The sequence below is a fragment of the Oryx dammah genome, unplaced genomic scaffold, assembly GCF_014754425.2.
Source record: "Oryx dammah isolate SB20612 unplaced genomic scaffold, SCBI_Odam_1.1 HiC_scaffold_5, whole genome shotgun sequence".
Taxonomy (NCBI): Eukaryota; Metazoa; Chordata; class Mammalia; order Artiodactyla; family Bovidae; genus Oryx; species Oryx dammah.
Genome location: NW_024070189.1, coordinates 2,642,813 through 2,669,403, shown reverse-complemented (window position 1 = coordinate 2,669,403; position 26,591 = coordinate 2,642,813). Strand labels below are relative to the sequence as shown.

At 38.8% G+C, this 26,591-nt stretch overlaps 1 protein-coding gene across 5 annotated transcripts in view; it reads left to right on the top strand.

Annotated features, from left to right (window-relative positions):
• Window positions 1-26,591, top strand: part of FER (FER tyrosine kinase) — a 475,518-nt gene that overhangs the window by 208,590 nt on the left and 240,337 nt on the right. For all 5 annotated transcript variants that reach the window (XM_040239698.1, XM_040239699.1, XM_040239695.1 and 2 more), the window contains 2 exons: window positions 14,985-15,074; window positions 26,258-26,461. In XM_040239698.1, the coding sequence (XP_040095632.1) occupies window positions 14,985-15,074; window positions 26,258-26,461 (294 nt within the window). The remainder of the gene's footprint in view (window positions 1-14,984; window positions 15,075-26,257; window positions 26,462-26,591) is intronic.

Genomic DNA, 26,591 nt, shown 5'->3' with positions numbered 1-26,591 from the left:
GAATGAGGTGGATCAACCAGACAGAGTAACCTGGCAGGCTACAGTCCATGGGTCTCAGGGAGTCAGACATGACTGAGCACACACACAGACACACACAGACACAGACACAGACACACACACACACACGAATGAGGTGGATCAACCAGACAGACAGAATAACCTGCCAGGCTACAGTCCGTGGGTCTCAGGGAGTCAGACGTGACTGAGCGCACACACAGACAGACGCAGATACACACAGACACACACGAATGAGGTGCATCAAGCTGACAGATGGAGAAAACCAAGAGGCGGCGGTGTCGAGAGGTATGCCGTCAAAAGGGAGTGCCGCGGTGCCCGCAGGCCTGGCAGCACTGCGGTCGTGGGGGGCGAGTCAAAGGTCAGTGACGTGTGGGCAAGTAGACAGCAAGGGACAGGGGGACACGGATGTGTGGTTGATTTTTTCTCTTCTCTAGCCACACTCTCATGTGGCTGAGTTTTGGAGGGAAGGAAAACGCAGCATGGTGATCTGTGGAGAATGAAAGAGTGTTTCTGTTGTACTGCTGTCCCAGTGTTGAGGTTGATTATCACTGGATGTTATTGGTCTTTAACCAATAATGTTAAAGTGTCTGTGTGTGTCTGTTACAATAACACGTGGGTGTTATTGGTCTTTCATCCACTGATCGAGTACTTCCTGATTATCTGCTGTCCTTGTATAATTTCCTCCATTAACTCATCTGTTTTATCACATGAAGCAAAAAGAACATAGGCTAGGGTACTTTTCATAATGCTTTCATATTGCTTCTGGTGGGTTATTTCATTGCTTGTATTTTATTTTTTAATGAGAGGAAAATTCCAAACTCCATTTTAGAATTAAAAAAAAACTTTTTAATGACATAATCTTTTTTCTTTATCCTTTGATAAAGAGGATTATTGTTTAATTAAGATTCACCCTTTATTGAGTTATTTCTCTTGATATTATTTCAAATTATTATGTTTCTGTCAGTCAGTTCTATAGATATTATTGAGTAGCACTGATAAAAATTGGGTTTTTGATTGAGATAAAGTATAGCTATGCAAAAGTATTCTGAATTAGAAATAACGCAAATTAATTTTGCAGTTTCAGTTACTTCTATGCCAAGGAAATCATTGATATTTTAGTCTTATATTGAAGACTAGAAAAAGCAATACCTGTCTTTTTCAGTTTCATATCTGTCAGAGATAAAGTTCTTTATGCTCTTTGAATTTTAAATGTGAATTGTGAGCTTATCATGAACTAAGCAGGTTTAAAATGCTTTCTGAGGGATAAATTTTGTCTTCTGAGAAGCTTATTTGAATATGGCTAAATGGCATTTTGAGGCTCTGGAAAAATTTTTGCTGTGTCCAAGGCCATGAAAATATGATTAGAATCAAACACACATATACAGTATTATTCTTGTTTTCTTGAGTGTATACCCACACACACATATATATATATACATATATATATATATTTCTGCTGAGCTTGCTGTGTGCCTTTGAGCATAGCTATTCATGTTAGATTAGACCTGGATACACTGTAAACCACTTCCTCTTTTTCTTACCCATCCTGAAAAGTGGTGAATTTATCTAAGTACTACCGGACTTTATATACATTTGTATCAGCTTTCCTCCCCTTTCATAGGAAAATTTTCTTCTCTATAAACTATTTTGAATCTCAGATAAAACACATTGAAGCTACTAATAAGGTAAGAAGTTAATGCTTGGCAAGGAGAAAATATTTTGAATATATATCTTGAAATAGGGATGCCAGTTTGGCTAAGAAATGAAGATAGTGTAGAACAATAAAAGTGCCTTTAAAAGCTGTGCTTTCTAAGATATGTAGGTCATGCAGACCTAGGGAAGTTTAGTCAAGACAGTTGACACTCACTTTGGCCATTATTTTAAAAAAGTACAGCCTCTCAACTTTTAGGGCTGCCACTTCCAATTGAACCAATCACTTTTTGCCTCTAGTTGTATATTGAGATAGATAGAATATAATCAGAGCCAAAAGAATGTTGTGGGGTGAAAATTTCATCAGGAATAAAAATTTAAACACCATTCATAACTTTTCATGTACTTTTATTAGAATCTTCATGAAGTTTTGCTCTGAATGAGGTAACTACAGGAAACCTTCCTGGAGAGCCTTTTTTTTTTTTTTTTTTTGAGGGCTTAGTCAACTCTGTATTCAGTGCTATAGCATTTTTTCCCTCAAGCTGCTAGTATTTCTGGACTATAGTTTGTCATAATGTTGTCTATGAGCATTTCCAATAGGTATAAATTAAGGTATCCTCCATAAAGACAGACATAGACAATGCGAGTTACAAAATCCATGGACAACTCCGTAGTAATAAGGGGATTTACGGGATGTTCAGATTCTCATATCACTAAACTTTTCCTCCAGTGTAATAATTTTGCTTAATAAAAATATAATTTTAATTTTTAGAATTATTGTACCATTATATACATTGTGTTCATATACACCATTATGCTTTAATAACTTTGTGAGACCATTGGTTAGTTGATGAATACCCACTCTTATTTTTCAAATGAGAAATTGTGGCTTGTATGGTGATACCTAATCAGAGTTCTTCCTGATTTACAAGTATGATATCTGGAGCTGCACATTGAGTATTCTAGGCTAGTAGTTTGGTGTCTCTTTTTTCTTATTGATTCTGCTCTGCCTGTTGCCTGGTGGTGAAACAGGTAAAGAATTTCTGAAAATACCAGTAAATATGATGAGTGCTTTATTAATTTAGACAGATTAATACCTGTTACTTAGAAACAGAGACTTGGTCCCGAGATTTCTAGCTGATATAGATAACTCTTTTAGGTATTTTTTTTTTTCTTTCTTTTGTGAAGAGCATGCAATAAATGGAGCAAAGTGTGTGGTTAAGGGAAAGGTTCATCCTCTCCCTTCACTGCTCTCTTTCTCCTCCTTTCTCTCCTCCTAACTCTTCTTGTTTCCCTATGAGAGCACCTTAAATATGAAAGTCAATGGGGCAGTACATCACAGAGAGGCCTGTTAGGTTTTTAAAGGTGTAAAGTCCTTGGGAGGGCAGAAAGGCAGGAAGTACAAGTAGAGTGGTCGTCCTTGGTGGGAGAGAGACAGCTCCATGTGTCCACATGGGGACAGGATTAGAATGGGAGGGGAAGGAATACGTTTGTGGGTGTGCAAGGGACACGGAGGGGGTTTCTGCCTTGTAGTTCCTTTCTAGAAGCAGGGGAGGGTAGATCACGGTGGTTTAGACATGGAAAGTAGGAAAGGGTTGACAGTGGAAGTGGGAGTGTTAAGAAGTGAGTTGAACAGTGAAACGCCATCGTATGGCGGATATTTAGCGCCCATTTGAAGCAATCATCATGTGACTCTCTCAGCAGTGGTGGGTTGCCAAATGTTAGCTCCGAGGGAACAGAAAGTTGGATCTGTCCATGGTTGGGGTTTGTTGTGTGGGGACAACTAAGAGACCGGAGAGCAAGGGAATTGAGAATATGGCGAGTGTCAGTGGAGTGAGGCGTCATGGCCATCTCAGTGAGAAAGAGAACAAAAGAGAAGGCGATGGAATGGAAGAAATTAGGAGACTCAAAGCCTTGGGGCTTCAGTGAAGTTGAAACATGGTTTTAGTGGAACTAGTTAAAAGCATACCAGTGGGGTAGGTGCTTGTGGCCAGAAAGAGACAAACTGGAATTCGTTCATTTGGACCTGTTATATGTGAGATAATGTCCAGGAAAAGCTGTGACTGATGTAAAGTGGAAGAGAATGTTTTCTCTCCTACTGCCTTTAATGAAATCCTCATGACATCATTTCTTGAGGTGAATTTTGTAGAATAATATTTCCTCCAAAAAAAGTACATCACTGAGGCTCTGAGACATGTTGCATTTAAGAAATCTGCTTAAATTTGTTTAACTGAGCAGTTCTGAACTCTGTGCAGTTACTACCCTTTGCAGTATGGTATCTATTAATAACTGTCTACCGTGGGGTTTCCACCAACACATCGGGCAGTTATTTTGTGTGTCGTGTGCTGAAACTGTTCAGCTAATGGGGATCAGTAAGAAGGGTCACCACAGCATAGTGAATATTTATTTTGCAAAGAATTTTTACGTCAATGCATTTCAATATGAAAATGTTCGTTTTCCTGTTAGAAGTTAATATATGTCCAAAACGTTAAAAATGTTAGTGCGTGATTTTGTTAGTGACAGTTGTGATCGTTGTATTTATTAGTAATCTTTAATCACTCATGGATATTCTAAGAAAGCCTACTGTATCCATTCCGTAATAGCAGTCAACTATGGCAGATTAGTTAAAGCTAAAAAGAGAATTTGTCCCCCCAGATTTCTGGATATGTCCAGAAATTCAAAATCATGTTGTCAAGCATTTGCCCTCGTTTCTCAGCTGTGCCTGTTATCATATCGACTTCACTCTCAGGCAGCGGTGCCACAAGGCTGCAGTGTGGTATTTTCTCTCAGGAGGGCTGAGGCTGAGACAGACGCTTAGAAGCTAGTTTGTGTCTTTCTAAAACAGGTTTCCCGGTTGGATTTTATTTGCTGATAATGCAAGTGTAACATTATGTAAACCACATTCCTTTCTTTAAAATTTATGATTTTCTCTTTTTTAAGTGAGGATTTTCTTTTGAATCCTGCTGTTTCTGATTCCATTCTAATAAAGTCTTGACTGAAGCCTTGAAACCTGAAATGGTCTCAGTTCTAGTTACAAAAGGAGCCCTGAACAGATAAGAGGATTATTGATACATGTGCAGTATGAGACTATATCAGACAGTATGTTTCCATTCATGAAACTTCTCAGATAAAGTTGGAAACTTAAAACCTTTTACAAAAATGAAATATGTTACATAGTAGTCTTTATAGTATCCTTGTGAGGCCTGCAGGAAATACAAGACCAATAAACTTATCTCCCTTACCTCCCAAAAGTAATCAACAAAAGAAAACCAAAACAGACTAGCAATCAAAATTTTTGAGAAGTCTGGACATTAACCCTTTAAATAATTTTCTGAGAAATGTAGTCTTTAAAGGCCTTTTGTGATAATTGACTGCTGTAGAAAATAGTAGTTAAATTCAAGTCTGTAACTTTTGATAAATTAACGACTTCTTTGTCATACTGAAGACGCTTAAAATATGTCTTTTTATTTTCTTGGTTTGTGAATAAGGATAAATAAAATGATGACTAGTAGGTTACTTATCAGAGAGTACGGTACAAAAGAATAGTTTTAAAAAAAGACTCATCAGAGATCTGAGGTCAGAAAGAAACCCAAATGAACCAAAATCCAGAAAGTGACAAGCTTTCCTAGGAAAAAAAAAACCCTATGATTTCCTCCATCCTCGGTGGAGCTGTGTGATAAGAAGAAAGTTCCATTGAAAGGAATAAGGAGGAATCGACTGAACAAGCTTTAACCAAAATGCTGACAGCAGTGTGTAGGCTGGCGGGACAGATTAGAATCTGGGGGAGCCCGCCCTGCAGAGTGAAGCCGCTTCTGGTCTGCTCACGTCTTCGTTGAGTTCAGCAGGGAATCAGAGATGGACGCTTGAGAAAGATATTCCGAGTGACATCCTCCTCAAGTGTAAAAAGTGTTGCCGTATTGTCCGAGGAGGGCGGGGTGGCTGTTTGAGATTAGGGGCAGGAGGGCTGAGCCCTCTGGGTTTTTACTGACAAAAGAACATAGGAACCCTCTCTCAGATGGATTCTCTGCAGGGACTTGTGGGTCTTCACAGAGTTGGGAGCAGTGGCCTTCTGAAGGCTAGAGAAGGTAGAAAGTTATCTCAGATATAAAGTAGCGGGTGAGCCTGAGGAGGAAAGAGAGCTCCCCAGAGCCCGCCTTCTGCCCCCCTTACCCCCGCCAAAGAGCCTGCTGGAATCTGGCCACAGTTCAGATTCCATCCGTAGCTGAAGAAAAACTTACTGCTGCTCCTGCTGAGTCGCTTCAGTCGTGTCCGACTCTGTGCGGCTCCATAGACGGCAGCCCGCCAGGCTCCCCCGTCCCTGGGATTCTCCAGGCAAGAACACTGGAGTGGGCTGCCATTTCCTTCTCCAACACATGAAAGTGAAAAGTGAAAGGGAAGCCGCTCAGACGTGTCTGACTCTTAGTGGCCCCATGGACTGCAGCCTCCCAGGCTCTTCCGTCCATGGGATTTTCCAGGCAAGAGTACTGGAGTGGGGTGCCATTGCCTTCTCCAGAAGAAAAACTTGATCTAGCCCCAAATGTTTGAAGCTGGTGATGGATTAATTCAAACCAAAGCAGTAGCAGAGGACAAGCCCAGCTTATTAACTACAGCCTAGTTCTAGCATCCTGAAAGAAAAAAAAAATGAATGTGTGCCTCTTTCTTGAGGTAAACATATAGAATTCAGATTCCACTTTTTTTTTTTATAGAAGCCATCTGGTAAACATTGTATGGCCACTAAAAAGTAAGAAACGTGACCTACAGCTCAGAAAGTAAGAAGACTTAGAGATGGCCCTGGTATTACTAGTGTCTTTAGCATAGCTTATGAACATGCTTAGGGGTCTAAGAAAAGGTATGCAGTATGTGTGAAGAGATAGACAGTGTCGCACAGAGTCGGACACAACTGGAGCGACTTAGCAGCAGTAGCAGTAGCAGGGTATGGAGCAGCTGATCAGCAATGTGGATCATGGAAATTCTAGAATGAAAAATTTATCAGAACTGAGAAATTCATTAGCTGGACTTGTCAGTAGACTGGACACAGGAAAATTACAGTGAGCTGTGAAGACAGGTGATTTAGAGTATTTAGAATGAAGCAAAAAGGTAAAAATAGACAACTGAGTATTTGAGATCATGGGGTAATATCAAAAGTACTAACATACATGTATAATAATTAGAATTTAAGAAAGGAAAGAGAGATGGGAGTAGAAACGTATTTGAACAGACATGGTTGTGTTTTCCAACACTTTCAATCCAGAAGTCCAGGATATTTAACAGACCCCAAAAAGAAAAGTTAAAAGAAAAATTTACATGTACTTATATCCTAGTTGATTACAATGCAACCAATACAATACTGTAAAGTAATTAACCTCCAATTAAAATAAATAAATTTATATTAAATAAATAAATAAAAGCAAAAATCAAGCTAAAAAAAAAAAAGAAGCATTATGTACAGGGGAATAATGACATGGATTCTTGCTGACTTCGTACCAGGAACCATGGAGACCAGAACGCAAAGCTCTGGAAGAAAAGAAAAAAAACCTCAACTTTGACTTCTATCTTCAGTGAAAGTATCCTTAAAAAATGAAGGCAAGCAGCACTTTACAATCACTGGGATATTTATAATCAGAAAAACAGAAATAACAAGTGTTGGCAAGGATGTGAAAAATTTAGAAGTCTCATACATTGTTGGTGGGAATGTAAAATGGGTCAACCAGTTTGGCAGTTCCTCTGAAAATTAAATATAGAATTGCCATCAGTTCAGTCAGTTCAGTTGCTCAGTCATGTCTGACTGTTTGCGACCCCATGGACTGCAGCACGCCAGGCCTCTCTGTCCATCACCAACTCCCGGAGTTTACTCAAACTCATGCCATTGAGTGGGTGATGCCATCCAACCATCTCATCCTCTGGCGTCTCCTTCTCCTCCCGCCTTCAATCTTTCCCAGCATCAGGGTCTTTTCAAATGAGCCAGTTCTTCACATCAGGTGGCCAAAATATTGGAGTTTCAGCTTCAGCATCAGTCCTTCCAAAGAATATTCAGGACTGATCTCTTTTAGGATTGACTGGTTGGATCTGCCATATCCCCAGCAATTCCATTCCTAGATAAATCCCTGAAAGAGTTGAAAACAGATACTCAAGTATGTATGTATGAATGTTCATTACAGCACTATTCACAACAGCCAAAAGATGGGAACTGCCCACATGTCCTTGTCAGTATTAGTAAAACCCGAATAATGGTAGCTAAACACTGTGAGCCGGGAGACGGACGGGAGGAAAAGAGGGAAACGGGAGACAGAAAGGGAAGAGGAGGAGAGAGAACAAAGCCGCTGGGAGAGGCACATGCCGCTTACACGGCTAGTGACAAAGGGGTGGTTTTGGCCTGATCACAGCAGTTTGTTAAATATGATAATGAGCTTGGGAGTTGGTGAGGGTGAGGCTGAAGTTGGTAAAGTGCCTTGATTACTAGACATAGGGACCTCTAATGAAGTAACACTTTCATTCTCCACATATTTTCTACATTATAACATATATGTTTTATAATTTGTTAGTTTAAGCAAAGGGGATAAATGTATGGTCTTATTATTATGTCCCTTAATTATTTTAATAGAATTTCAGTTAAGATGTCTTAATGACTTAATTCATAATAGTGTACTTTTTTACGTTACTGAAATGCACCGTTGCTTACTGAGCAAAATCTATCAGTATGCACATTGGGTCAGTCAGGTCCTCAAAGGAAACGGGTTGGTGTGCATCTTGCACTTCTGGATACTTTATAAAAAGAATTTTAATACATATTTGTTCCTACACTTGAGAAAAGCTCCATGGAACACAAATTACATTTAGATATTGAACAGGAAGGTAGCTGATTATAGCCTGACACTTGGGATTTGTTTCCCTAGAGGAGAAGGCACCTTATTTAAAGGATACAGAGTCAGGAAAGCAGGCAGTATAATGGGGAGCATTACAGCCTGGGTTTCATTGAACCCCATTCTATTATACCATAGATTTCTTCAGCATTGTTATTTTAAGACAAAATCTTAATCATTCAGGCATTCCTTTTGTGCATTTAGTTTCCTATTTCAAAACGTGAAAATGCTTGACTTAGCAAAGAGGTTGTCTTTCTTTTTTGAGGGGCTTCCCTTGTACATTGCTGGGAGAAATATCAATAACCTCAGATATGCAGATGACACCACCCTTATGGCAGAAAGTGAAGAGGAACTAAAAAGCCTCTTGATGAAAGAGAAAGAGGAGAGTGAAAAAGTTGGCTTAAAGCTCAACATTCAGAAAACTAAGATCATGGCATCTGGTCCCATCACTTCATGGGAAATAGATGGGGAAACAGTGGAAACAGTGTCAGACTTTATTTTGGGGGGCTCCAAGATCACTGCAGATGGTGACTGCAGCCATGAAATTAAAAGATGCTTACTCCTTGGAAGAAAAGTTATGACCAACCTAGATAGTATATTCAAAAGCAGAGACATTACTTTGCCGACTAAGGTTCGTCTAGTCAAGGCTATGGTTTTTCCAGTGGTCATGTATGGACTGTGAAGAAGACTGAGTGCCGAAGAATTGATGCTTTTGAACTGTGGTGTTGGAGAAGACTCTTGAGAGTCCCTTGGACTGCAAGGAGATCCAACCAGTCCATTCTGAAGGAGATCAGCCCTGGGTGTTCTTTGGAAGGAGTGATGCAAAAGCTGAAACTCCAGTACTTTGGCCACCTCATGAGAAGAGTTGACTCATTGGAAAGACCCTGATGCTGGGAGGAATTGGGGGCAGGAGGAGAAGGGAACAACAGAGGATGAGATGGCTGGATGGCATCACCGACTCGATGGACCTGAGTTTGAGTGAACTCCAGGAGATGGTGATGGACAGGGAGGCCTGGTGTGCTGAAGTTCATGGGGTCACAAAGAGTCGGACACAACTGAGCGACTGAACTGAATTGAACTGAACTGTGGCTCAGCTGGTAAAGAATCCGCCTGCAATGCGGGAGACCTAAGTTGGATCGCTGGGTTGGGAAGATCCCCTGGAGAAGGGAAAGGCTACCCACTCCAGTAATCTGGCCTGGAGAATTCCATAGACTGTATAGACCCTGGGGTCGCAAAGAGTGGGACACAACTGAGCAAATTTCACTATTATTGTCTTTCCTTTAATAAATATTCTTAATATGCAAGCATCCAAGAAAAACAGTGTGACGAACGAGTTTCCCAGGCAGTAAATACTTCTAAGATGATTTTTATTCAGTAAGAACCCTATTGCTAGAATAAATCATTTAGAAAGCATTTTGATGCTTAAATTCTGTACTGTGATGGGAGTAGAAACTGTGTGTCCTTCATTCTCTCCAGCAGATCAACATCTGCAAAAGACTAAGGTATTTGTTTATTTATAAATCCATTCCGTTTATGAAGGACTTATTGATTTTTGCAGTGTTTCATTTATATTATGGAGTTATCAACAGTTTAGAATTTTTTTTTGAGAGACAATCTTCTCTGGCATTGTAATTTCCCTGCAGCTATTCCTCACAAAATCACTCCAAATTTCATGGCTGCTTTGCATAAGAAGTCCCAAAGATATTTGGCACACAGCCTGGAGGTTGAGAGTGAATATTGTGAATATTATCTTTTTCTTGAATCTTACTGCCTGCTGATTTGAATAAACATCTGACTGTTCCTGCAGGGACAAATAATCACTTTCATTGTTCCTTCTAAGAATGTTATTTGATTGAGTTTATTTACAGAAGTCTATGAGAAATAATACATGGCTACTGCTTCAATGAATGCGCTATTATTAACCGAAGAGTATTCTGGTGTCACCTCTCTCTGTGGAGAAAAGAAAGAACTATGGTTCTTTCCCCCTTCCCGTCTGGGGACAAGTTCTGAGGGCACTGGCAGGCAGGGTGTGCCTGAGTCCCCCGGGGGAGTAACTCTGGCTGCCAGCCTGATACAGTGGAACTCTTCTGTGAGAGCGTCCTTAGTGATCAGAGCAGTACAGATGACTGGGGAGTTGAGCAATGGTCACAGAAGTTTTGAGATGAAAACTTCTGTCTAGTGCAGGGTTCTTCTATTTGCTGATATGGAAACCTAAGAGCCGGAGTAGTTCAGCGGCTTGCCGAGATTTACACTCTTTTTTCTTCTGACATCAAGAATCTTATTCTTTCTTCCTTAGTGTCTCCTTTAAGAGCCTTGCTTTGAGACCGGTTACGTGCTTTTTCGTTCAGGTTGTTAATTTGTTATTTACTTCGGCATCTATATAGACTGTCATTTGGAAGAGCTGTTCAGCTCAGTTCAGTTCAGTTCAGTCGCTCAGTCGTGTCCAACTCTTTGTGACCCCATGAACCTCAGCACGCCAGGCCTCCCTGTCCATCACCATCTCCCGGAGTTCACTCAAGCTCACGTCCATCGAGTGGGTGATGCCATCCAGCCATCTCATCCTCTCTCGCCCCTTTCTCCTCTTGCTCCCGATCCCTCCCAGCATCAGAGTCTTTTCCAATGAGTCAACTCTTCTCATGAGGTGGCCAAAGTACTGGAGTTTCACCTTTAGCATCATTCCTTCCAAAGAACACCCAGGGCTGATCTCCTTTAGGATGGACTGGTTGGATCTCCTTGCAGTCCAAGGGACTCTCAAGAGTCTTCTCCAACACCACAGTTCAAAAGCATCAATTCTTCGGCACTCAGCTTTCTTCACAGTCCAACTCTCACATCCATACATGACCACTGGAAAAACCATAGCCTTGACTAGACGGACCTTTGTTGGCAAAGTAATGTCTCTGCTTTTCAATATGCTATCTAGGTTGGTCATAACTTTCCTTGCAAGGAGTAAGTGTCTTTTAATTTCATGGCTGCAATCGCCATCTGCAGTAATTTTGAAGCCCCCCAAAATAAAGTCTGACACTGTTTCCACTGTTTCCCCTTCTATTTCCCATGAAGTGATGGGACTGGATGCCATGATCTTCCTTTTCTGAATGTTGAGCTTTAAGCCAACTTTTTCACTCTCCTCTTTCACTTTCATCAAGAGGCTTTTTAGCTTCTCTTCACTTTCTGCCATAAGGGTGGTGTCATCTGCATATCTGAGATTATTGATATCTCTCCCAGCAATCTTGATTCCAGCTTGTGCTTCTTCCAGTCCAGCATTTCTCATGATGTACTCTGTGTATAAGTTAAATAAGCAGGGTGACAATATACAGCCTTGACGTACTCCTTTTCCTATATGGAACCAGTCTGTTGTTCCATGTCCAGCTCTAACTGTTGCTTCCTGACCTGCATATAGGTTTCTCAAGAGGCAGGTCAGGGGGTCTGGTATTCCCATCTCTTTCAGAATTTTCCACAGTTTATTGTGATCCACACAGTCAAAGGCTTTGGCATAGTCAATAAAGCAGAAATACATGTTTTTCTGCTGTTAATTTTTAGCAAAACCTCAGTACTTGCCTTTTATATCTTTGCTTTTGGATAGGAGATGAAGGTGACTTGAGAACCTATTTTACTATAATTTGAGAGTTTCAGTGAAGAGGGATTTGGAAACTGGATAGGTTTGGTTTTACTTGAACTGTAATTAAGATATTATTTCTTTCAAAATATTTTGAAAGATTTATCATAGATAGGCTTTTAATTATTATGGAAGTCTCTTAGTCATCATATATATATGTATATAGATTGAGAGAGCTATTGAGAAGCTCTGCTTTAATTTTACTGGAATGAAGAGCTGTTCTTAAATGAGATGTGAAACTGATCCTGCATCTGTTCTTTCAAGATAGCTTTATGGCTGTACTATAGAATTTTTATAGCCTACTCATCATAATATTATTTCATAACATCATAGATTACTTCATCACATTGCCTCTCCTTTCCCTCCTTCACTGGCCCACAGCTGTCTCCACTCTGAGGGACTTTTAGCCAGAACTGATCCCTATTTATCTGGAGAAATCTCTTTACCTTGTTAAATCATCACCAGCCTTGGCAGGCCTACAGGCAAAATTAGACACTTTGTCCGTGGTAATTGAAGAGAAGCTTTTTAATTTTAATTGTTAAAGTTGCCATTTAATTCATTGACACAGTAATCAGCATAATTTGATATATTGTTAGGTGGATTATTTAAACACTGGCCAGAAATTCTTTTGGTAAAAGAATTTCACGTTTTATTTGTGGAAATCTGGGCACCAAGTGAGCTCACACTGGTTAACATGTTTTATAAACTCTATTTGTGTTTGATTATTCCTAGATAAAACTTAAAGTCTATTTATTCCTTCTAATAATACATTTTTTTAAGATCACGTTATTTAAAGAGTGTTTTTAAATGAAAGGTTCTTTCACTGATCATATTCCTTTGAATACAGACAATATTATGCTTTGTAACTTGATATAAGGGAAGCAATTATTTTATTCCACACCTAAACCTATCTACTAGTTTTACCTAATTAGTAATAGTTTTTTAAGAAAATGTTTCTCTTTAGTATTATTAAGGGGCTTGGGGACATATTATTCTCTTTACTTTTGTAAGGTTTGATGCCCAAGATGTAGCTTGAGGAGAGTCATTTTTACCATGACAGTGAATATTGCTATAAACATATACAAATAAAATACTTTCTGATACTTAAATCTCTCCATTGAATTTTCTACTCTTCTGCATAACCTCCCAGGCAATTTTCGGGTCTGTTCTCATAGTGCTCCTACATTGGGATTCTACTCTTTAATATTTTAAGAGCATTGACTCAATTGATCTTCTAAGATTATTTTAAAGTATTAGTAGGTATATGTTTGTAGAATAATAAAAACTAACAGTACCACAACTCATAGAATGACAGCAAATAACCTGGCAATAAGTAAGTGGAGAGACAAAGGTTAAATTCCAGGAAATATGATGTTTACCAGGTAGCATGTGATGAAAAATATTTACTATATAAAGAGATATACTACACTCTAGGTATTGGAGACAAAGTGTCAATTGAAAAAAAAACAAAAAACAAAAAAAACCACTCGACCTAAAGCTTGGGAATTCTGTTTTATTGATGGGTTTGTTGAGGACGTAAGCCCAGGACACAGCCCCTCAGATGGGTCTCGAGAGATTGCGCCGAAGAGGTGAGGGAGCAGTCGTGACAGATGGGACTCCTTGCACCCAGCCAGGCAGTCGGAACATCGGTAGATGACTGCTGACTGAAGGAAGGCGGACGTCTCGTGTTAATGAGTGTAGTCCTTCTCTGCGCGTGGGAAGGTGCAGGGCCCGGCTCACTAAAGTCGTCCCTCTGACGTGCACCTCGAGTATCGAGGGCCAGCGTCCGCTTTCTTCTCCATCCTGAGTGCTCTCAGGGTGGGCAGTTGAGGCGGCCACAGAGGCTGGCGGCGCGATGCCGCGACGTCCTCTGTTTACTGCTGCCAGGAAGCAGTGTTTATCCGTGAGAGGATGCTGTCTGGGGCCTGCTCTAGTTATCCTCCACTGACTGCGTAGGATCGAGCATCGCTGCTGTCGGAAGACGTGGAGGTACAGAGCTTGGCGCTGTGCTGCCCGGCTCTTTGCTGCAGCAGCGGAACTGTAGTCGCTACTGGACCCTTGGTCAGTGCTTTTATTACCCTCCCACGTGCTTTGCTGTCCTTCTTCTTACCTCCAAGTCTCAGCGTTGTTTTCCTTCCTGCTCTTCTTTCCTAACCTCTCTTACCTCTCCCATCACCTGTGTCTGTAGAACGGATCTAAGGATTTGAAATTTTAAGGAAGAGTTTGCTTTCGTTGTGGTATGTGACTCACAGAAATGCATCCCGTAGCAAATAGCAGCCTGGATGTGCTCCCTTAGTAGCAGAGCTGCCGCCCCTGCCTGCATGGTTGGCCTTCTCCTGTTCCGTTGCCATTGTTCTCATCATCATGCCACTCTCTGGGAAACCTCCACACTGCTCAAGTGAAATTCGCTGCTTAGAAATACATTCCGTACAATTCTCCTCCTGCCCCCTCCACTCCCGTTTTTTCCTTGAAAATCCCTCACAACCGTCAAAAATTTTCTGTGTTTGATTCCTTCTACTTTGTGTCTATTTTTCCCCGCTGTGTGCTAATGCTTGTGTTTCTGTGGGTTTTCTTTGCATTTCTTGTTTTCTCTTATCTCTTGAATTTCTATTTCTTATTTTTTCCCAAATCATATTTATTGAGCGAACACGCAAATAAAATGCTGCAGAGTTCATGTGCATTTGATTACTTATCACTTGTAATATTAGGAAACTTGCATTTTATTTACTTGTAAGACAGAGTGAATGGACTGAAGCTGCCGATAAACACCTGATTGCCTAGCATAGCTGTGTACAGACCAGACAGTTTACTACCGCTAACGGTTTCTTTCTGCATCTTTCCAGGAAAGGAAGGAGAGGCTGTCCAGATTTGAGTCTATTCGTCACTCAATTGCTGGAATTATTAGGTCTCCAAAATCTGTACTGGGCTCTTCAGTAAGTACGATGAACTCTATACATTACTGAAAATACTCATTGTCTAGCTTTTTCTGATATATCAGTGAGTGTCATGTAAATTTGTATTTATCAATGGAAAGATAAGTGGGCAATTTAACTTTAGGTGTGCATGTGAATCTGTGTGTATATTAATGATATGTGTATAGTAAGACCCATGTTACAGTGAAATACGGAAGAAAGAAATAAATTTGATTTGTAGACTTCCTGTACTACATATAAGTATTTACAGTATTTTATGTATTTTGTAGCATTATTTGAAGAAAACTGTAAATATAATTCTTTTACAGTGAAACATTTTTATAATAGGGACTATTATATATGTATTTTAAAAATGTATCAGTTTATATGTGTTCATATTTTATAAATGTTTTAATTGGAAAATTAAAGTCTATTTGAAATTTGGGCGTGGCACATCATGGTAATGTATAGAATATTCACTACTCCTAGTAGTAGCAGCTATAGCCAAGCAAGATAAAAAAAATTCTTATTCTATTTATATATAAAAGTATAAAGTATTTTTTTGCTTCATTACCTAAGTCATCAAGCTTTTTATTCTAGCCATGCCTCACTCACAGTATGGAGCTTTATAGGATTTTATTGAATGATGGTTGAAACAAGATTCAGTACAAACTAATTACATGCTTCCCATCTTGCCAAGTTTCTATGACATAATATCTTAATATTATTTCTTGTTCTTTAAAAGTTTAGCTAAAACAATGTGACCTACTCATATATTAAAAAAACAATAGTGCTTCCTAACCTTAGATTAGTTCAATGTTCATTCACATTTTGGATATATTTGCTATAGTTCCTTTTCAATATGTGGCTTTCCTGGTGCCTCAGTGGTAAAGAATCCGCCTGCCAAGCAAGGACACAGGTTTGATCCCTGGGTTGGGAAGATCCCCGGAGGAGGAAATGACAACCCACTCCAGCATTCCTGCCTGGGAAATCCCATAGACAGAGGAGCCTGGTGGGCTGAAGTCCATGGGGTTGCAAAGAGTTGGACACGATCTAATGATTGAGCATGCACACTTTTTAAGATGTTAGATATATTCCCATATTTATTCCACTCAAGCAACAATCTTTTATACACAACTGTGGCAAGGCATCAGGTATTTTAATTTAAAAAAAAGGAAGAAAAGTGTATTTTGCGTAAAAGAGATTTTCAGTTTATCTTTTAACCTTTGATGCTGCCATTGTCACTCTCAGTGTTCAGAAGTATCCACAGGAGAAAACTAATGCAGACCGTCTCATGTGGCATTAAGTGGCGAATGAAAATAAAAACTATGTGCAAGAGCCACATGGCGGAGTATGCCTCTTTCAAGTCTTCTCTCTCACTCTTATTTTCGTAAATTTACAACTTTACAGATGAATAGTAGTTCGTAAGACTTGGTTTATTATGATTTGACAGTCAAAGTAAAGCATAGGAGACTTGATTAAGAATTTATGAGAAGTTTCAGAGACTCTATGAGGAGAGTTTTTTTTGATAATTTTTATTAAAAGAAAAGGGCTCAGATGATAAAGAATCCACTTGCAATGCAGGAGACCTCCATTCAGTCTGTAGGTTGGGAAGATCCTCTGGAAGAGGGCATGGCAACCCACTCCAGGATTCTTGCCTGGAGAATCCCATGGGTAAAGGAGCCTGGTGGGCTACAGTCCATGGGTCACAGAGAGTCGGGCACGACTGAGCGACTAAGCACAGCACATTAGAAGAAAAAGAAGCAGTTCTTACAAGGGAATATTTAAAGTGTTTTTTAAACAGGATGAAAGAGGTTTTTCTTTTCTTTTAAGACACATTGATTTACATCTAGAAACAAAGGAGAAATCCTGTTTGTTCATTAAGATGTAGTTGTATGGGGTTGCTGCTACTGCTAAGTCGCTTCAGTCGTGTCCGACTCTGTGCGACCCCATAGACGGCAGCCCACCAGGCTCCCCCGTCCCTGGGATTCTCCAGGCAAGAACACTGGAGTGGGTTGCCATTTCCTTCTCCAGTGCATGAAAGTGAAAAGTGAAGTCGCTCAGTCGCTCAGTCGCGTCCGACTCCCAGCAACCCCATGAACTGCAGCCTACCAGGCTCCTCTGTCCATGGGATTTTCCAGGCAAGAGTACTGGAGTGGGTGCCATTGCCTTCTCCTTGTATGGGGTTACGTCCGCTATAGTGTACACAGTCTTCATAATTAATTGATATAAATCATAGCTTTTTAAATGCCTTAAGATATTTACATGTTTTGTCTCCACTTAAAAGTGGTATTTACCTTATTCTTAAGTAAAATTACTAAATTGGCAGTGATTGATATAGGTTAAAATTTGGTGTTTACTAACTGCTTTTATCTGAAATGAAGTGCCTTTCCCACAAAGCATGTACCTTATTCATATATACATTTCAATAAACTTATGAACATCCTTGAAGCTATGAAATGCCCATTTCATTTAAGAAAATTTCCCTCTGTAATCAAGAATTCTAGGGACTCTGCACTTCGTCTCGCATTTATCTTCATGATTAAGGCAGTCATTATATCCATCAGTTAAGTGCCCTTTGACATGCCCCGGTTTATTCAGAAATCTTATGAACTAAAAAGACTGTGGTGCACTACGAGTAAAGGTACAGGACTATTTCTGTAAGGTATTAAATATCCTGTTTACTTGAAGATTTTCCCCTCAACTACACAGGTAACTGAGCTCTTGAGTCTTATTGTGAATGTGAAGGTTTCAGGTAGTATGATAATCTAAGATAAATAAACTTTAGAGGCTATTTAATTACAATTAAAATTTTTTCTGACATAGTTTAGCACTTTTGAGTATTCTACTTTGGTAAAGGTAGTGTAGAAGAAGGAAAAATTTTAATTACTGTAAACGATTTTTTAACACTTCTTAAGAACCCTGCCAAAATGGCACACTTAAGCCAATTAATTTATTTTATTGTGATATACTTCACACAATGCGAAACTCACCATTTCAGCATATACACACAGTGGTTTTAGTATGTTCATTGTTGTAGAACCATCACCATTATATAAATACAGAGCCTTTCAGTCTCCCTAATTAGAAGCTCCATTCCTATTAGCAGTTGGTCTTAATTTCCCCCCTTTTCAGTTTTCTGGTAATCACTCATCTGTTCTTGATCCTATGGATTTGCCTGTCCTGGGCATTTCACACAAATAGAGTCATACTCGCTGTGGCCTTCTCCTGCCTGGTTTCGGTCACTTGGTGTGACGTCTTCTTGATTCATCCACGGTGCAGCAGTTATTGGACCTGCTCTTTACGAGTGCATACTGCTCCCTTATGTGGGTTTGTCTGACATTGTTTACCTGTCATCAGCTGATGGACATTTGGGTTGTTCTACTTTGGGGCTATTATGAATAAAGCCACAGTGAACATTCAAATGCAAGTTTTTACGTGAATGTATGTTTTCAGTTCTTTCAGTTATATACCAAGGAATTGCTGGGTCATGTGGTAATTCTGTGTTTAATTTCTGAGGAACTACCAAACTGTTTTCCACAGTGTTCGAAGCATTTTATATTCGAACCAGCAAAGTGTATAATTTGAGTGTTCCAAGTCTCTACAATCTCAGTACTTTTTATTTTTCCATTTTTTAAAAAATTATAGGCATCCTAGTGGATATGAAATGGTATCTCATTGTAGTTTTATTTGCATTTTCCTGACAATTGATGATATTGAGTATCTTTTAATGTGATTTGTGGTCACTTGTATGTATTCTTTGGAGACATGACTATTCATATCCACTGTATATGTTTTAACTGGTGATTTTCCTTCATTGTTGAGTTATGAGTTCTTTATATATCCTGAATACAAGCCCCTTATCAGATACATAATTTGAAATTTTTTTCCATCATTTTTGGAATTGTCTTGACACACAAAATTTTTAATTTTGGGAAAGTCCATTTATGTAATTTTCTTTCATTGCACATACTTTTGTTGCTATATCTAAAAAAAATTGTCTAGTGCAAAGTCATGCAAACTGTCACCTGTGTTTCCTTCTAGAGTTCTGTAGTTTGACATGTAGGTCTTTGATCCATTGCAAGTTAATATTTGTATATGGTATGAGGTATATGTTCAAATTATTTTTTAATGTGTGGAAGCATATTTAATTTAAAATCTAAAAGCAACTATGAAAGCGCTGGTATTTTACTCAAACATATAAAAATTGGGAGCTTAGAGCATAATTTTAGATAAAATAAAACTGTTAATTGCATTATACAAAGGGAAATGGATTAATCATGATAGTATTCCCAGCTACTTATTTTGCCATTTTTTACACTGTGGCTAAAATGTAGATCTCTCTGTGAAGACAGTCTGATGGAGCACTTTAATCAGAAATGTTGCTGGAAGGAAGAATGTCAGATAATTAGCTCATAGGTGAATTTGACTTTAACAGACTAGTATCTGATGATAGATGTTTAATATTTACTGTTATGGTGAGATTAGTATTTTAATATGCTGTATCAGCTCCAAGCACGTGTTCCTTTTTTTCCACCGCACTAAAGGAGTTAAATAGCCTATCCCGAGTCCCTCCAGGCACCGAGGTCTGCTTTATATCCTGCATCTTTCGTGCTTCAGGAGGTTGTAAATTTGCATTGAGGACTATTGCTCATAGACTGCTTCTGAAATCAAGGCCAGGGGTGTTAGACAAGTTTCGTTGTATAATCTGAAAGCCTACAGGTGATCATGAGGGTCCATTTCCATTGAAAGTCTTTCAAACCACATTATATTCGATGAGATCTGTTCTAGTCATATCAAGAATACTGCCCTTTCTCCAGAGCCATTTTTTCACTGCAGAATTTTTGGTATAAGTGGCTGAACCTTCTCTTCTGTCTTATAGCCCCTTCTGAGCACTAGTTGTTCACTGATGAATAGAGTACAGAACACATTTGTAATAGTAGCAGTCTTTGGAAAATGTTCTTAAAAATAAGGCATACTTTGGTCCAGATCATTGTTCTTTAGATGTCAGAAGAATTATTAAATTATTCTTCTGTCACCTTAAAATTAACATTTTTCTGGATTCTGTTGACATCTAAGTTTTTTAAAATTTTTGAATTACTTTGAACTTGATTGAAAATAAAAATATTGAAAAATAATGATATGCATCCATAATATATAATAATATACTAAGTAAGATTTGCTTGTTTGCTTCTGTTTGGAAAATAAGCAAATTATGGTTCAGTTGTGTTTGTTGTACATTGGTTATCACGTTGGTATTATAATGCTGGGCTTTCACCACTGGCATAGGAGAATATAGTTACTTTCATTCATAACATAATAAGCTGCTTACGTTTTTTAGTGTTTTTTTTCAGGTCCAACAGAACAACCTTGTACTTCCTCTGACAAGGGATGTTGTTAAGTTCAACTTAGATATTATGTATTTTAAACCTTGGTTGTCTTCCTTTATCCTTAAGGACTTAATATTTATTTATTTAGCCCAGACAGTGACATGTAGAAAAATGAAAAGTAGGAAAAATAAAAATTAAACTTCTTACATCATATCACTGCCATAAATAGATTGAATTCTCCATGTAGCTAGTCATGTCTAAGAAAACTAAATAATATTCTCAGAATTACAAGTTTTGAATCACTAGTATTATACATAGTTTTCAAGAAGAGCTTATCAAGCTTTATTTTCTGTAATTTCAGTCCATAGAGAGTGTGTGCTGTGCCACGTCAGTCATGCCCCCTGCTTTGCAATCCTATGGGCTGTAGCCCGCCAGGCTCCTCTGTCCATGGGGTTCTCCAGGCCGGAACACTGGCATGGGCTGCCGTGCCTGCCTCCAGGGGAGCTTCCTGGTGCAGGGATGGAACCCACGTCCCTGCCGTCGCCTGTACTGGCAGGTGGGCTCTTCACCACTGGTGCCACTTAGGAAGCCACGGAGAGAGTAAGCCTCCTCTTCTATCTGTTTGCTCAGATGCTTACAACATTCGACCCAGATCATGTCAGAATGACACTATGTTCTGCACAGGCAATCCCAACTTGATGATGAATTTTCAGATTTACTGAGCTGTGGTTTCATGCTGCTTCCTCAGAATGATCTGGTAGTGGATTTGGGTGAGATGTGTGGTGTAGCGTTTGCGCTGAAGACAGTTGATGGACTAGAGTGTCACTATTGATGCACTGGTACATTTTCTCTGCAATTTTGTATGAGCTTCAGGTCAGGATGGTTGATTTTGGAAAAATAAAGCTGTAGAAAAAATGGCAGCAATGTGATGAGATGAACGAGAATGAATGAGTCACAGGCACAACTGGAAAAAGTAAATGGATAAAAATAATGAGAAAAAAACGATTACTCATAAAAAGAAGTTGAGTAAAGGAACTAAAGAAGCAGGGAAGAAAGAGCAAAGTCAGGAGAAATCAGAAGGTATTGGAGAAGTATGAGACCAAAAATGAATGACCTTTAAAAAATATATTTTGCTAGAGATAGGGTCTCTTATTAGAGATCCTGGAAGGTGCACAAATAGGCAGTCAGGGAAGTGGAAAGTCATGGAAGTAAGGTGATATCCAGGTTTGGTTAAGTTGTATATCTTTGGGGAAGAGTGACATTAATGTTGTTTGGGGAAGAATTGTATAAGAATGTGAATCTGATCAGCATGTAATTCTGCCTAATCGTTATGATAATCATAGCTGTATTATTACCTAAAGACTGAACAAACTCAAAGTCTCAAAAAGTACAAAAATTGTTAATTAAGGCATTTGTTAATAAGAGTCTTGCTTCTAATTTCATAGTGGAAAGTGAACATTAGGTAAAATATGCTTTTGATAAAAATAACAGATATCAATGCATGAAAAAAAGATCAATTCTACTTTATTGCTAAAAAAAATAGGATTTGTCAATTTACAGATAGGCCTGTGTGCCTGTTAAAGATGGAAACACTGCTTTACATCGTGTTTGTGTAGCACAAATGCAAACAGTCATGAAGATGAACTATCCAGAGTACTTACATTGCCCTTTCGTAGAAAGTAGCTGTTACTGCCATCAGTCAGATTCCTGTTCAACAGGCCAGTGTTTCCCACCTTTCGCAAGTGTTTGGTGATTCTCTTCTGTTTGTATGACATTTGATTCTTAATTGCCCCTAAAATCTCTCAGTGATATATAGCTTTAGAATTAAAGGAGTCATTATGGAATTTTTTAGAAATGTTTTAAATCCTATGAGTTACTTGTAGATACTATAGTATATTATTACACTCGGTTTGAAATAATTCTTTACTTAAATTGTTAGACTAATAACTACATTTATTTGAGGATTTAGAAGAGAATTATGTTCACTTTTATGTTTATTAAAAATTCATAAAAACTTATATGTTAGTGTTGAAATTTTATTTAGCTTGTTTCGAACTCACGGAGAGGTTTACTTGCATATTTTCGATGATGTTATATTTTAGTTTTTTTTTTAATGGTTTCTTATTTGGGTGCTTAATTTGAGTAAAATCCAGGCATTGTTTTTTTTTTAAAAAAAAAAACATTGTTGTCTTTGCCTCTCATAAGAAGCTAATCTTGTTCTCAAATGTTTGAGATAAAAGCATACAAATATTCATTAAATTCTTGGTGAAGTGAAGTCGCTCAGTCGTGTCCGACCCTTTGCAACCCCATGGACTGTAGCCTACCAGGCTCCTCTGTCTATGGGATTTTCCAGGCAATAGTCCTGGAGTGGATTGCCATTTCCTTCTCCAGGGGATCGTCCCAACCCAGGGATCAAACCTGGGTCTCCCTCATTGTAGACAGACGCTTTACCGTGTGAGCATTAGTCTTAATTAGACTAAGACAAAAAAATAACCTCTTAAGTCTGGAAAAAAATTTTCATGTTCTTGGGCTGAGTCTTCATTGCATCTTCATTTAAACCAATCTTTTTATTACACTATGTTCAGTATGTTTTTGCTGGAATATTCTTTAAGAATAAGGTCTGGGAAAAATAGGTAAATAGCTAGTCTAGTCAATCAGAAAAGCTTGTCTTATTATTGTATAACTTGTTAATTATGTTATATTACTGTACAAATGAAAACAGAAACTTCGTCTTCCCCATGGCTTTGACAAAATTTTAGATAACAAGGAAAAATCTTTCCCCACTTAGGCTGAGAAAGTTGTGATGTTTGAGGTAAAAAGCTTCCTTTCATTTTTGATGTCATTATGAAAGCCTTTGGAATGCTGGATTTCATTGCTGGCCAGTCCTTCATTCTGTTACTGTCAAGCTTGCAAAGCTGTATTAGAATTTAATTGAAAGCACATTAATAAAAACGTTTTTTTCCAATGTTTCCAGGGAAATTCCTGAAAGGCCTTGATAGATGCAGTCAGGAGCTATGTACAGCCTTTTCCTGTGTATGCATGTCTCACATGTACACACACGTATACCCATAGTGACTTCAGCCTGCATTCCATGAGAGTATTGTCCAGGGCCAGGAACGGCAGATGGCTAAGTTTTCCTTCCTACCCAAAAGACCTTACGAAACAAAAAAACAGAAGCATAATCCCTATGAAGTCGCATTGTAGGGTCCTTCCCATTTATTTCTCCTTTTAAAACAAACAAACAAACTTAGATGTTTCAGAATGATTTTTTCCCCCCAAATGTATTCCTCACCTTCAGATCCTTAAATGAATTTCTGTGTTAGCTGAACTTTGTATTTCAAATGCCCTTCTGACTTAATGAATTCCCCAGGCTCTATGTTGTCCCAGTTCTAAATGAATCAGCCTTTTGGAGGACAGGTTGATGGGAGAGGAAGTCAAGCACATGATATCCTTGTTTGTGATGCTTTTCTATTATGTAGACCTTTTTAAAAAGAGATAATAATAAAAACAAGTTGTTTTTTTTTGCCTAGAAGTGACACTGAATTTCTTACTATATTGATTCTTCTTAGAGGAAAAAATCAATAAAACACTCATCATCGGCGAGACTTAAAAATATTTCTATAACAGTAAAAATTTTAGTGTTTTCTGTATTGAAATCCATTGTGACAAAATTTTAAAGAAGAAATATTTAATCGTTCTGACCGCCTACTTTAAGAATTATAAACTGTTAGTATCAGTATACACAAAAATTAATTTTGTATGGATTATGCATTTGTTTTAAAAAAATAATTATTTTTATCTCATAGTTGTGGCTAGTTCTTTATATAATTCAGTTGTAAAACCGTTTTGGGAATACAATTTAAATTGGTTTGAAAGTAAAGTATTTGTCATAATTCTAACAAAAGAAAAGGCTTATTTGGCTTATAAACAATTTCTGAGTACAGATGCATCACTTATATATTTAAAGAATTAATATCACAGTGGCAGGGCTTCCTTGGTGGCTTGGATGGTAAAGACTCTGCCTGCAATGTGGAAGACCTGGGTTCAGTCCCTGGGGCGGGAAGATCCCCTGGAGAAGGAAATAGCAACCCACTCCAGTATTCTTGCCTGGAGAACCCCATGGACAGAGGAGCCTAGTGGGCTGCCGTCCATGGGGCCACAAAGAGCTGGACACGACTGAGGCACTAGCGTTCACACTCACATAGTGGTAGAAGTAGAAACCAAACTGTGTACTCTCCTTTGAATTCTGTTTGGGATTTCTCAGTTTTTTGAGTCAGTAGGATGGGCTTTGGCTAATATAAAATGGAACTTTGACCGTTAAGTTTTAGGCCTCTTCAAGTGATGAAACTTGAGGGCTTCCCTCATAGTTCAGTCAGTAAAGAACCTGCGTGCAATGCAGGAGACCTGGGTTCGATTCCTGGATTGGGAAGATCCGCTGGAGAAGTAAATGGCAATCCAGTCCAGTACTTCAGCCACCTGATACGAAGAGCTGACTCACTGGAAAAGACCCTGATGCTGGGTCTTGAAGATTAAGGCAGGAGGAGAAGGGGATGACAGAGGATGAGATGGCTGGATGGCATCACCGACTCGATGGACATGAGTTTGAGTGAACTTCGGGAGTTGGTGATGGACAGGGAGGCCTGGTGTGCTGCAGTCCATGAGGTCGCAAAGAGTCAGATACGACTGAGCGACTGAACTTAACTGAACCGATTCTTGCCTGGAAAATCCCATGGACAGAGGAGCCTGGTGGGCTACAGTCCGTGGGGTCGCAAGAGTCGGACACGACTTAACGAGTAAACCACCAAGTGATAGAAACAGTGCAGGCTGTCTTCAAACTAGTTCTCATTTACCAGAAAGGTGCCCGTGGCTTACCTATGAAGAGTTCTTATGACCTGGGGCAGTTTAGTTTCTGTGGGTGATAAATATAAACAAACAAACAACTTTTTACTTGTAACCAGAAGATGTATGATTTCATCTATTATTAATTAGAAACATTTCAAAGAAACATAACCAGCTCTGAGTTGTCTCTCTTTGTTGTTAGCATTTGGCTAACAACATATGTTGTTAAACAGCATATGTTAACAGCATATGTTTTCTTAAATTCCTTAAATTCAGTACTCCAAAATGCACTGAAATGTTCATCTTTTAAAGGAAATATACAGTAACAGACAACTTGCTTCCTGCTCTGCTCATGGCTTATATCCCCGCCTTGTTTCTGTCTCGTGTCTGTCATTGCGCCTTGGTGGTTTCAGGGATGCCGTTTCAGCTGAGCCTTTGTCTGCCATTGCTGTGTAGGATCAGGGATCAGGACCAGCCATGTGGCAGAGGTTAGGGTTAAGGAAGTCAGAGGAGCGAGGCTGAGCAGGCACAGCAAGAAGGTCGCACCAGAAGCCTTAGTGTTCCTGGAACCCATGACGTGGGCAGCCCGTGTGATCAAGAGTTAATTCCATAAAAACATATGATTCAACTTTTAATTCTTTAAAAATGAAGTTGTGTATGATAAGTTTCTCTGGTAATACTCTCATTTCATCATAATCCTCTGATAGAAGATTTTTAAATGTATGTATTTTATGATATGGTGACTAAGACTATAAGTGCTAACTCTAAATGCTAATATTGTGAGTACCTTTGTCTGATGGAAAAAACAAATAATCTTGCAGTATAGGATATATATTACGCTTCAGCATCAGTGCTCGAGGAAGTATTAAAAGATTATGAACATTTCAGATTTTTCAGATAACTTTTAATTGGTCAATTAAAGGGAGGAACATAGGTAAGAAGTATTTATAACTGCTGTTAGTCCTACCAGAAAAAAATTGCTATCTTCTCTAACTTAATGTTTTTTTGTTTTTTTTTTCCCAATATTTGCTCAAGTTCTGTGATACGATCCCCGTACTTGAGAAACCTCTGGCAGAACAGGACTGGTACCATGGTGCAATTCCCAGAATAGAAGCGCAAGACTTGTTAAAACAGCAAGGAGACTTCTTGGTGCGAGAGAGTCATGGGAAACCTGGTGAATATGTCCTTTCTGTATTTTCTGATGGACAAAGGAGACACTTTATCATACAATATGTTGATGTACGTTTCCACTTTAGTTTATATGTATATTTTGATGTAGTTAATTGAGGTATACTTGTAATAAAATGATGAATGATTTGTGGTAAATGCCTATAACAGTAACTTTAGCACTTAATGTTTTCTTAAATTC